Below are 13,771 nucleotides of genomic sequence, written 5' to 3' on the forward strand. Positions count from 1 at the left end.
AGTGAAACTAGGCTGCATTCAGTGCCATGCATCTCGCAACAATCTCCTGCTGGGGCATTGTGCAGCGGTCCCTGGGAGAGGTCAGGTGTCTTAGTAATGGCCTTTGTGACTGAATCTTGTAGACATTGAGTGGGGAATAAAAGTACTCTGGAGACAGGTTAATTAATAGCAGATGTGTTATAAAGGCACCAGGGGGTGCTACTCCCTTCCATCTTTTCCTACCCTCTCTATTTATAAGATCAATGGATAGTCCCACTTGTTTTCCTCCTCCCCCTATCCTTCTTTCCTCTGTTTGCTATGAGCAATTACACTCCAGACCCCTCAGTTCCCACCATGCCTACTGGTCGGAGTCTCTCCTAACAAGATGAATTCGCAACACTGAAAGCAGCAATAACCGCACTAGCACAGTATTAGCAGTCCGCAGCTAAGGGCTCAGGGACTGTTGTTTTTTGTTTCTTTATATATATTTTTTTCTTTGGTTAATTTATTTGTGGTTGTGAAGGAGCCATGAGCCCAAGTCATTGGTATCAAGCATCGTGGTGGACCTATATTCTGCATCAGGTCCCACATACGAATTTCCAGTTTGAGGTGGTGGACAGCAACTTTGCCCCCCAGGAATGGAACTATCAGCAGGTAAGAGGCAGAGAATCAGAGGGAAGGGGGGGGGGGATGGAACGTGAGTTAAAGATAAAGAAACAGCAGCAGGTGAATCAAGAATAGAAGAGTTACCAAGAGATACTATACAGGCAGAAAACGCGACACAGATAGAATCACAATGAATGTTACGGTAAGGCTAAAAAAAATTAAGGAACCATTGAAATGAGAAAATAGAAGATAAACGGGGAAATTGGGTTTATTGATGAAAAAGACGGTTGTTTGGGAAGAGAAATAAAAAGGTTAGAATGTGAAATGACAGATACATTGAGTTATTTGGTACCCTTTTATTGGACTAACTTGAGCGCTCTTCAAATCTTCATACTTGTTGTACATATACTTTCAAAACCTAAAAAGTCTCTTCCACTTCCACGAAGGGTCGTTACGGGATGTAACGAGAGCCTGGGGACAGGTCAAAGCAAGAGAGAGCTGGTTTGATGAAAATGAAAAACATTGCAAATATAATTCAAGTAGAATATAATTAACTTTTATTTTATGTCTTAAAAGGGCAATTTAACAGCTCTGAACGGATCTCTGATGAGTGCTGAGGATCTCGCTATGAGCAAATGTTTAAAAATCTACTACAAGGTGATACACTTAATAAAAAAGTGAGAATAAAGGAAGTCAGAGAAATATACAGAAAGCAAAGAGTACATCGTGAGAGGGGGTCACATAGAGAAGGGTTTAATGTAATGGTTAGTTTTAATATTATATTTTATATATGAATTCCAGTTAAGACGTAAAAGATGAAATGGCCTGCTGTTAACTGCAATTTTATAATCGTTGTTTCTATTTGCTGGTATTACATGGTACTTATGTTTATTTGTATTAAACGGTGTCAGTGCACATTGTACTCTACAAGTTAAACAGGGAAACAGTTGACAAAATCAAGTCACATCAGGTGATAGAGAAACCTTAATGAGAGGTAACCTTCTGCATACTGCAGGAAAGCCAAAACGTCTGCTGATCTCAGAAACAAGACAGGCTCATCTGTATAAAATGATCAACGTTCGAGTAGTCACCAGGAATAGGAATAAACCAGACAAAAGTAACTAGAACCGTACAAATATGGACTGGGTCGGTGGTAAACTGCTTGGAGCAGGGCCCTCGTAAACTATTATACTATGGTATGTAAATGTTGTAATGTTGATGCAGTATTTTCATTATACAGTAGGTAGGTAAAGGGAAGATAGCCTCGCTTCAAACTCCCAAAGATGTTGGTTGGTTGGTTTTGGGATGCTACCTGGGAAATAGCTTCGTTTGTGCTTTATTTTAACCATACCTATTAAAATGTGACTTTTTAGTTGATACATATTACTCATAACTGTGGCGGTGTGCACCACATAGGGGTCTCTGTACCCTCTGTACGTATCCTAGTATCTTCATTATGTTTTTTTATTGTCTTTTCCAATCCCCACGTGCTGTGCTGTGCTGCGGAATATGTTGGTACCATAGAAATAAATGATGATGATAATAACAAACTCTCAGATAAAGCGTCAGTACTTGGAGAATATTTAGGATGCAATAGGTCAGAGCAGGGGTGCACAAAGTTTTTAACCTGCGCGCCCCCTGCCTACCTCCTGGCTCTCACCCTCCCCTCCTCCTTGGCTCCCGCGTCAAATGATGTTGCAGGGTCATGTGACATCACGTTACCATGCCAACGCAACGTCACGTGACCCCGCGGCGTCATTTGCCGCTGGTTACCATGGAGACGCCTCGTCGAAGATCAGGTAGGAGAAGCTGCAGAGGCCTCGCGCTGTCCCCCCTGGCATTTAATTTAAATGCCTTGGGGGAGAGCGCAGGACCTCTGTAGCCTCCGTGCCCCCCCTAGAAAGTCTCCCGCCCCCCCCCCCCCCACCCACTTTGCGCAGCCCTGGGTCAGAGCGTCTGCCCAACTCAGAAATGTTTCGCAACTGATTTACAATTACTCTCACTATAACATCAGCTGTTTTACAGACTTCAATTGTCTGTTTTTAGCCATCCCCGTCTTGAATTCTGTTAAGAAATTCTGGAGATATTAATTCCTGAAAAGTTGACTCCCTGGGGGGTTAAAATGGCCGCTGCCATGCACACTCATTAAGGCAAAAGAGGTTGCCATGGCAACAGCTCGTGTCGGCAAAAAAATAAGATTTTGAAAAAAAAAAAAAAATTTAGAAATAGCACAACAACTGTCAACAAGTGCAACAAATAAGATCAGCCCATATGAAAAGAAATTACTGCCCCGGAGAATTTACAATCTGAGAAATTGTAAGTCTGGACTATTGGAGCGCTTAATATATCCTAAAATATACTTCACTGTCAAATCCCTCAGAATTTTTTTTTTATTTCAGAGAAATCTTGAGGTAAAATACATTTTGCTGGGTTTCTTAATCATGGCTGCCGTCGTGAACATTCGAAGAAATATCTTATAAAGCAGCAAAACTTTAAAAAATATATATATTTATATATTGTGTCCACTGAAAACTGAAGATTTGTAAACATATATGCATCTACATACTATTCCTGTACATACAATATATATTGCCTCACATTAATGAAAAAGAGAGAACTAATAGCTAGAAGTTTGCCCTCACCAGCTCGCCAAATGCCGCCATCACCCATCAGGGTTTAGAATTAGAGTTTAAAGTCCGTTTGAAGTTGTGATTTAAGGAAAAGCTTTGGATAACAACGGCAGCCTGTAACAATTAAAAACAATGCGCCGATTACGGTGTCGGCAAAACTGCCACAGGCCCCTAAAACTCACTATTGAAACAGGTGGTCTCCGGAGGTGAACTGCATTAATTTCAGCTCTGGGGAACCCCTGCTTCCTGAGTTACAAACCTCCGTAGTGGGTGCCGGTATCCCCCTGCAAGTTTAAATGTCCCGATTATGGCCCATGTGACACGGGAGAATCCCATTCTGGGGCCGGAACCTCGGGAAGCAGGGAGTCCCCAGACCTGAAATTAATGTGGTTCAGCTCCAAAGATCCCCTGCTTCAACACTATGTCATTTAAATTAAAATAAAAACAGGGTAACATTATCTTAGCAGCTAACCGCTAAGATAATGAAGGGGTTAACCAACACCTACCCAGTTTGTTGGTGGTAGGCCTCCTGGGAGGGTTTTTACCCCACCCTTACCTTAGCGGTTACAACTGCTAAGGTAATGAAGAAGTTAACCCCAACCGCAAGGCCTAATCACCCACTCTGGGAAAACTACCCCCTTCCCCCACCCCCTCTACCACCACACAGGAATGGGCAAAAGTGCTATTAGCCAAATATGTATAATAGCGTTTTTGCCCATTCAAATAAACAAATACAGTAACATTACTATAAAAAAATGTAAAAAAAACCTTTACTATAAAAAAAATACACTATCCGTTTTAATCCAGTGATTGTCACTGTGGTTATCTATGCCTTCAACAGGGCTCAGATGGCAAGCAATGTCCACCCTGCTACCACCCCCCCCCCCCCAAAAAACAACGCAGAAAGTAATATTTCGATAATAGGGCATTTGCCCATTAAAAATAAAGAAATAGCTGGTAACCCTATAGTAAATAAAAGTAGTACTTACCCCTGCCAGGATTAAGGCCATCCTCGTCATCCTCCACATCCTCTTCCTCTTCCATGGCACCAACATTAAGATAAAATAAAAAAACTACCCACCCGGGAGGCCTATCCACCCTTCCCGGAGCAACTACCCCACATCCCCCATCCCCTCTACCCCCATCATCAGACATATAAATGGGCAAAAGCCCTAGTAGCCCAATATAGATAATAGCGCTTTTATCCATTTGTGTTTAAATACATTTTAAAAAATAGTAAATAAAGCCATTGATTGTCAATGTGGTTATCTATGCCGTCATTGAGGGCATAGATAACAACAGTGACAATTAATGGGCAACATAATTTTTTTTCAATTAAACACAAAAGTGTATCATAACCTTGTCAGGATGAAGGCTTTCATCCGAAATTATCCAACTGCGGTACCACAAACAACTCTTGACCACGAAGCAATGATCCTCATCTTGAAGAACAGCATATGCAGAAGTCCACGATCTTCAGTTGCTTGAAGATAAGTCCCTGGTGAGTAGATCTTCTTTCTTTTCTTTCTCTTCTTCAACCAGTCCGGGAGATGTCACCACACTGTCTTCTTGCTGTCAAATGAGATGTGATAGGCCTTATATAAGGCCTGTGATGTCACATTTGACTGACAAATGGTACAGATTAGTGGATGTACCATGTGTCCAGGCATCAAGTTTGGCAGAGAATGACTTCTCTACCAAACTTGATGGAATCACATCGTACATCCACCAATCCAATATGATGCCTTTGCTTTTTTGGAGTGATGTGACATCACCTTAAAGGGAGGGAAGCCAACCAGTCAGGTCCTATATGCTTACCTCCCTTTACTGGGGATGTAACATCATCCAAAAAAGGGAAAACATCACATGGTACATCCACATTGGTGGATGTACCATGTAATTCCATCAAGTTTGGTAGAGAAGTCATTCTCTTCCAAACATGAAGGCTGGACACATGGTACATCCCCCAATCTGATTGGTGGATGTAATATTTGCCAGTCAAATGTGACGTCATGTCATGTCACGTCTCATTTGACACCGAGTAAACATCTCCTCAACCAGTTGGTAAAAAGAAAGATAAGATCTACTCAGCAGGGACTCCTCTTCAAGCAACTGAGGATTGTGGACTTCTGCGCATCATGCTGTTCTTTAAGATGATGATCATTGCTTCGTGGGTCAAGAGTTGTTGGTGCTGCAGTTGGATGAGGAGGATAAACCTTCATAGGGTAAACCCAGTTTCAAAGTTGTGTGTGTTGATTTACTGTGAATAGATGTGGATAATTAATTTTATCAACTCTGTATTTCTGTCTGGCGAATTGATCCCTGGTATGAGAGTCCTGGTCTCCTGTGACAGGGCTATTGACCATAACTGTATGTGTTTTGGGGTTGGGGGGTGTTGGGGGTGGGTAGTAGGCTGGCCATTGGTTGCCCTGTTGAGGGCATAAATAACCACAGTGACAATCAATGGATTAAATGGCTACTGTATTTTTTTTTATTGCATTTTGTTTTGTATCATATTTTATTGCACTGTATTGTTTATTTGAGTGGACAAAGGTGCTATTATATATATTTGGCTAATAGCACTTTTGACCATTCCTTTGTGGTGGTGTTGGTGGTAGAGGGGGTGGGTGAAGGGGGTAGTTGCACCGCATTGGGTGTTTAGGCCTTGCGATAGGGGTTAACCCCTTCATTACCTACGCAGTTGTAACTGCGTAGGTAAGGGAGGGGTTAACCCTAACAGGGCAACCATAATCTTCACTCACCCCCTCTACCACTAACAAACTGGGTTACTGCTATTTAACCCCTTCATTACCTTAGCGGTTGACCACTAAGGTAATGAAGCTGAGCTGTAATTTAATTTTTATTACATACGGTTGAAGTACGGTCTCCTGAGCTGAAATGACTGCGGGAAAGTGCTGGCTTAAATCCGATAAAGTAAAAATAAAATGTTCTCCTTCATATGCACATTGCAAATCCGATATGAATATACGAGTTTAAGCCGTGATGTGCATATGGAAGCTTCCTGAATAGCAGTTACTGGCAAAAGCTTGTCTAAACGAGAGTGACAACGATCATTAACAAGAAGTTTCCAAGGAATTGTTACATGTTATCTAAGCTTTCTGAATAGCAACACATGCAATATCGTTTGGAAAGTGCACTTACTAGTCGATAAGTCCCTTATCCAAGTTTACTGAATAGGCCCCTTTTATATAATTTCATTTTCACAAAATTCTGGTGAAAAGTGGCAACATTCTTTAGAAGTGGGCAACATTTTGAGCAATTTGACAGCTTGTGATTCATTTGTAAAAAAAAACACGTTTGTAAAACATTTTTAAAAAACATTGCAAAGCACATATGACGACTTCCAGATGCCTCTACCAATATCCCACCAAAATCTGCCCTGATAAATCCCAAAGTGTATAAAAGTGCAGTAAAGAACTCTTCCAATCATTCGGTGCTGTTTGATTCATGCAGCTTTTTCAGGACCTACAGTAGCTGTGCATGAAACCTTGAAGCAAACAGAGGATGATCTTCTGCTTCTAATGCACCTTTGAGGGCTGCAGAAAACAAAAGAACTATCATGTTCCATGCAGATAGAAAGAGGATGGAATGTAGGGACTATCGGGTATCTCAGAGTAACAAGGTCAGATTACAACAGCTTTCTGTATTTGAGGATTTAATTTTAGAAGGGTTTGGCAGATGTACATAAATGGTTATCACACCTGTGAAATGTGGTGGGGGACAGGAATGTGTTTAATCATTTACCAAATGTTAATGATCACTTAAAGTACCAATGTCACTCACTGGGTACAAATGTCCTCCTTTTTTAATAAGTAATTGAAGTGAAACTTCTTTGCTGGCAGCTACAGAGTTTTGATAGGAAAAATCCCTTGTGTTGTAACAAAATTCCATGACGGAAGTGACGTCACTGCTGGCAGAAGAGGCATCAGCGACATCGGGGAGGGAGAGGAAAGACACTGACTGACACTCACATACACTGATTGACACACACATTGACTGACACACACATACACACTGACAGACACACTCACACTGACACACACACTGACTGATACGCACACACTGACCCCCCCCCACACACACACACAGAGACAAAGACACACACTGACTGACAAACACACACTGACCGACACTCACACACATACAGTACACTGACTGACACACAAACACACACTGACTGACACACACACACATACACACACACACAGACAGACCCACTCACTGACACACACACACACACACACACACATACACACACACACATACACACAGACACAGACACAGACACACACACTGAATGACACACACACACACACACGGAATTCACAGTTATTAGAACTATAGAAATGCAAATAGCTAAAACACGCATTTTAAGTCAAACTTCTTTGCGTTTTGGCACTGAAATTGGGTTTTCATTTTTAATTAAAATCATCACCATCACAAATACAATTTCGGTGACAAAACAGTGACAAAAGAGAAAGACGTTTCACTTAAAATGCGCGTGCTCGGCACACACACACACACACACACACTTTTATTTAATGTCATTTGTGGCCTTGTTATAAATTTTTATTGTGAATTTTCTCAGACCTACTTTTCAACTCTCAATTTGGTGATGGAATATATCCACTAATATTTAACCTGCATTATAGTTTTATAACTTTCATACCTAATGTAAACAAAACAGATAACAATTAACAAACCTATCTCAAATTATGAAACAGTGAGGTTTCTAAGAATCCTATTTATTTAACTAGAATAAGTGCATTTATTTTTGTATGGATTTGCATCTAGCTGTATTCATTAAACTCTTTTATTGTATGTCCAACCTGTGCATAAACAGCTGTTTTTTACCTGATTTATTTACAGATGTGCAATACCGTGGGGTATTGAAATGTTGTATGTAAATGAGGCAAAACTGCTACATTACATATTCATGGAAGATTGGAGTTTGGAGATCACCTGAAAGTCATGGCCAGAAATATCACCTGTAAGACTCTATTTATAGCCGGTATCGCTGCAAATCCGGCGAAAAGTGCATGTTGATGGTTGAATATGGGAGGCGCAGAATGATGAAAGAGATAGAAGATGCATATAGTGCGATATTGTTAAATCAAATAGTCTTAGAAAAATGGTGATCTTTTTATGAGTGATCAATGCCACTACTCACATGGCCCAGAGAGAATGTAGACATATAAAGGTATCTTTAGAAGAATTCTCCTCTTCTCTCACAATCACTGGGAATCTTGGAACTCACGTTTGTACAATGTGGACATCTCCCCGTAAGTGGAACAGAAACCGGGAACCCTTCTTGGGTTGCAGTGCCTTCCCCTCGTATTAATATACCGTACACAGAGAAAATGTTAAAGTGAAAAGTGCATGTACCTGAGATGTCAAATGGTGCAATTTTTATGCATAGGTCCTTAATTAATACAGTGAATTTAATGAATAGGCATCCAGGCATAGTACGTAAGGTCATATTTACAAAAATGCTTAATTCTGACATAAAAAATATATTTTCTAGGGTTGACTGACCTTACTTGTTTACTACACTGGAGACCTATGGTCTAATGTCTTTTATTCACATTTGTGCGAGCTCTCTATAGCTCCCCATCTGCTATAATCAAAAAAGTAAGTTTTGCCTCAGCATCCCTAAATATCAGACATGGCACTAGACAGGGTTGCCCCATGTTGCGACTCCTATTCGCCTTGGCAATAGAACCACTGGCGGATAGTATTAGATTAGACCCAAATATCACAGGAGTCAAAATGGGGGGACTGAGACTATAAACTCAGTCTTTTTGCAGGCAATATTTTAGTTACTGTCTCAAAACCGTTAACAACACTCCCCAATCTTTAGAATACATTAAATACATATCAGGTTTTCAAGTTAACAGTAATACATCAGATTCTATCCCCTGACTAGCCCCTGAAACAGCAAAATGTATTACAATAAACGTTGACTTCAAATGGCAAAAGGACAACCTGGCCTATCTAGATATTAAGATAACCCCACATATGGATTACTATACCAAGCCAATTATCACTATCTGTATAAAAAACTGAAAAGGGATCTTGAGTCCTGGTCTAAGTATTCCAAATCTTGGATAGGACGTATCTACTCAGTCAAAATTACATTATTGCCCAGGACCCTGAATCTGTACAGGTTACTGCCTATCCCTCTGGTTGAGGGAGACTTAGGCCACGCATATAGTGCCCGCGACGGGCGATGCGACCGAACGTGTGACGTCACCCATAGCCGTCGCCGCTAGCGAAAGTTGTATTTCTGAGGGCGACCAGGCCATTGATTGGTCCAGGGGCTGTCATGTGATTCTTTGGCAGAAATGGTGGTAGACACCCAGCAAAACTGCAGGGGGGGGGATGGTAGGAGAAGGTGACGAATTCCAGGTTTTTCTTGATGAAATTAATCAATGTCTTATATTAAACAATGGGACAAAGACCTGGGAATACCTCTTGAGTCTGAAGACTGGGAAGGGATTTGGGAGACAATATCATCTATCACTATCAACGCCACAATAAAAGAGAACAGTTACAAACTACTTTATAGATGGTATCTCACCCCTGACAAATTTCATAAAATATACCCTCATACCTCATCACAATGTTTGCGAAACAGTGGAATGCAGGGCACTTTCTTTCATATCTAGTGGGAATGTCCCTTACTAAAAGCTCTATGGACCCAAGTGATACAACTTATTAGCCGTTTACACAGACAACAATTCATCCAAACCCAGCTTTAGCTTTACTTAATAAGCGACCTCAAAACATTAACAAAGTTGAACACAAACTTATGACACACGTTCTTTCAGCAACTAGATGCTATATTGTCTTGAATTGGAAACAACCAGCTCCAGTAATGTTGGCAATTAAAAATAGAATTAATCAGACTATGGTATTGGAAAAGATGACTGCGTTCCTCAATGATTATCAATAAATTCCAGAGAGTGTGGTATCAATGGTTCTCACAGGAAACCTCCCTCGCTCACAATAGAAATCTACTAACGCTCTATTCCGGGGCCCTTGCTGTAGACAAGACCCTAAAAGATTATTTATCTGTTCATGCAAGTACATGCTACGTGTTCAGCATAAAGCCGTATTTTATAGATCAAACCAATCAACTAAAAGCTGTTGTGGTAAAGGATCAGATAGGACCTGTATGCATTAAACATCTGCATTATATCCATGTACAAAGTGTATCTTACTATATACTATCTAATTTGTAACCTAATTATTTCTCCATGTTAAGTTTAACCCCACCCTAACCCTTTTCTGCATTTTGTCCCCCATCACACCTGAAAACTCAATTTAAAAAAAATTCAAAGTGAAAAATATATAGTTTAAGTGACTACTCCAGTAAATTGATTATTATCCACACATTTTGTGTGAGGGACTAGCTAGTGGATTTTGCTTGATTACCTCATTTGGACCTCTTCAACTTGGACACACTATCTGTTGCCGGGGATAAGATAGCATGGCACTAAAGAATCTGATGAAGACTTGATTGTAGTCTGATAATGTCACTGCTCTCAGTTAGGAGGCAAGCGTATTGACCAACTCGCCCTATTTATGAGGGATACAACCTGATTTTTTATTTTTTTTTAACTTCAAATTTTTTATTGGGTTTCACAACAGGTACATTATGCCACATCCCATAGTAAAACAAATTGAAACCCCCCGAGGTTTACCCTTTTCGCTCTCACCAGCAAGGATAAAGTCACTCCAAAGCAACAAGGGACTAACAACATACACTTACAAGACCAGACAAACCTGACTTACTGGACCCAAGACTGGACAACAGAGGGAATAAACAACAGGGAGGGAAAAGGAAGGGGGGAGGGGGAGGGGAAATGGACTCCCACCATGTTCTTTGGTATTAGCCGATCTGCTTTCGGTCCGTGCTGCGCCCTTCTTTGTGTCACTTGACGACTCCTCCTCTTAGTTCTAGTTTTAATAGTCGGGAGGGATCCTACCTGTCACGTGCCTATGTTATAGTATGTTCCGCTCCGTCACCAGAGAACGCACTTGTATTTATTAACGCAAAATTGTGCTGGCATCTACCCCGGGGATATCGGATTGGGTAAGCCATGGCTCCCATACTTTTAAGAAATTTCGGCCAGAGTCGTTGACCCAGCTAGTCAACTGTTCCATCTGGCAAACTTGCCACAATCTATTTCGGATTTTGGGGATGACTGGTAGATCTTGCTGTATCCACAATGCTGCAATCTCGCACCTAGTGGCTGTGGCCATATGTGCCACCAATTTGTGTGCCAATTTCGGCAGCCCCTGGGCCCGCCTGCCCAGCAAGAACAGCCACGGGTCCAGGGGGACCTCTAAATCGAGGATACTTTGTGTCCAAGCTCTAATGCTCTCCCAAATCAGGAGTACCTTCGGGCAGGACCACAGCATGTGGACTAGGTCTGCTGATTCCCCGCACTGTTTTGGGCAGAGTGGGGAATACCCGCTGACGAATTTGGACAGACGTAATGGGGTGTGGTACCAGCGCATCATGACCTTATATGCGTTCTCTTTTAACGTTGAGCAGATGGAGCTTTTGGCCGCCGCCTGTAAAATCCACTCCCAGTCTTTGTCCTCTAAAGTCTCCCCTAAGTCTGTCTCCCATTTAGTCATGTAGTTCAGTTTGTCGGCGTCAGGTCCACCCGGACAGATCACTTCCCAGTATAATCTAGAGGTAAGTCCCCGTGTGTCCGTAGCTCTAGAACACAGCTGCTCAAAATTGGTCCTGGCTGGTCTAATTGGAAATTCGTTATAGAATGCTCTTATCTGGAGGTAGCGGAATAATTCAGTGTTTGGGAGACCCTTTTCTGATTTGATGTGTTCAAATGTTTTAATGTACGTGGGCCCCTCCAGATTTATTAACCGCTTATATCCCGACTATAACCAAATTTTGAAGTGCCGCTCACTACAACCTGATTTTTAGCTAAGAAAAAAAAACTTGTATTTTGCTGCCTCCCTGAAAATCATTCCCTCACCCAAAGCAAGTTTGGAAACCTCCTGTATTTCGCTTTCAGTGTTGCCCAGGATGGAGGCAAGAAGATGCCATGCAAGGGATTCTGGGAAAGGAAATTGCAGCCATAAACTTTCCCTCATACAGTAGCAAGTCTTCAAACTAAACTTGTTTATAAGTAATGTCGTTTGATGTTTTCTGCAGAAAATATTAGTGTAGTACTTGTTATTGACCACTCTATATAACTGTATATGATGTGATTAGATCAACTCGAATTTGTATGGGAACTTAACTCAACCTGGATAATAACCTGCTAAATCAGAGTTTAAGCTTCCAGTTGTAGAAACGTACAAGTATTCTGGTATCTGCGCCTGCTTGTATCATGAGATTATGTACAAACAGGTGTCATATGTGTTGTTTGGAACATACAAACCAAATGTTTCCGTCTCATCCAATGACTTTGTCTACTTTAAGTGAATTAAGAAAATAATTGCTATGTTGCCCCAATTCAATCCAGGATATGCTGTTAAATAATGATTCAATATTATGCAGCTACAATAATATAATGTGTGAAATATATGGTGCTGGAATAAATATAATGTGTATGCTCAGGGATTATATATATATATATATATATATATATATATATATTTATACACACAGATAGTGTATCTGAATGATATTGGTCTGCATGTTTATCTGCATTGGTTTTAAATTGATTACATTCTGAATTGTAGTATTTTAAGGAGGTTAAGGATGATCCACTCAGTACAGTACATTGTGTAACCTAATTATATAAACTAAATGTCTCCAAAACAAACCCCAGTAAGATGGAAACATAAAGGAATGAATTACATGCAAGGTTATAAAGATTAGCACAGGGAATTATACATTGAATTGTTTACAGCATTGGCAGTTTTCATAATCATGAAACAGAACTTGTAGGAAAGTGTTAAAAAGATGGAGTGGGTGAGTGAGAATCAATGTGGGAGTGAGTGATGGGAGAAGAGAGAGAAATTATAGAGTTTAATTTCAAGGTTGGCTTAACAAGAAGAGTTTAGTGCAAAGTATTTCCAATTTCTCCGCTGCAATCAGGTTTTCTCCTGTTCTTTGGGGAATAGAAAGGTTTTTGCAATAACATCATTGTGACGCTAGCAACCAAGTAACATCCAATAACAGCTGCGTTCATAAACAAGGTCTTTATTCTAAGAGTAACTAATAGGTAGAAATGTTAGGGGTGGAGGAGACTAATTGTATAAGATGGCATGACGGTTACCCAGATGTACTGGAAGGACATTAGTAACAGATCTGCTCAGGCCAGCTGTAGGAAAGTTATGTGCCAACATTACAGCTAAGAATCAAGAGAAACCCTTGTTACTTCTGTGCAAATACCTGGTTGAAAGAAAGCTGTAACAAAATATTTTTTGTGCATTATATTAAAGAATAACTCACTATTTTTAACACTATTAGAAAATATTACACTATAAATACCCTAGAAGTTCATTTTTTCATCTGGCTCTCTTCTTCCAAGTAATTTCTGTCCTTCAAT

At 40.6% G+C, this 13,771-nt stretch overlaps 1 protein-coding gene across 4 annotated transcripts in view; it reads left to right on the forward strand.

Annotated features, from left to right (window-relative positions):
• The first annotated feature begins 259 nt into the window (after nt 1-259).
• TTYH1 (tweety family member 1) overlaps nt 260-13,771 on the forward strand; it is a 110,112-nt gene continuing 96,600 nt past the window's right edge. Inside the window, exon 1 of one of the 4 annotated variants that reach the window (XM_075605513.1) lies at nt 260-633. In XM_075605513.1, coding sequence (XP_075461628.1) covers nt 508-633 — 126 coding nt within the window. In that variant the 5' untranslated portion in view covers nt 260-507. The remainder of the gene's footprint in view (nt 634-13,771) is intronic. The other 3 variants (XM_075605512.1, XM_075605516.1, XM_075605514.1) reach the window with 3 other exon arrangements.

The sequence above is a fragment of the Ascaphus truei genome, chromosome 6 (assembly GCF_040206685.1).
Source record: "Ascaphus truei isolate aAscTru1 chromosome 6, aAscTru1.hap1, whole genome shotgun sequence".
In the NCBI taxonomy this organism is placed as follows: Eukaryota; Metazoa; Chordata; class Amphibia; order Anura; family Ascaphidae; genus Ascaphus; species Ascaphus truei.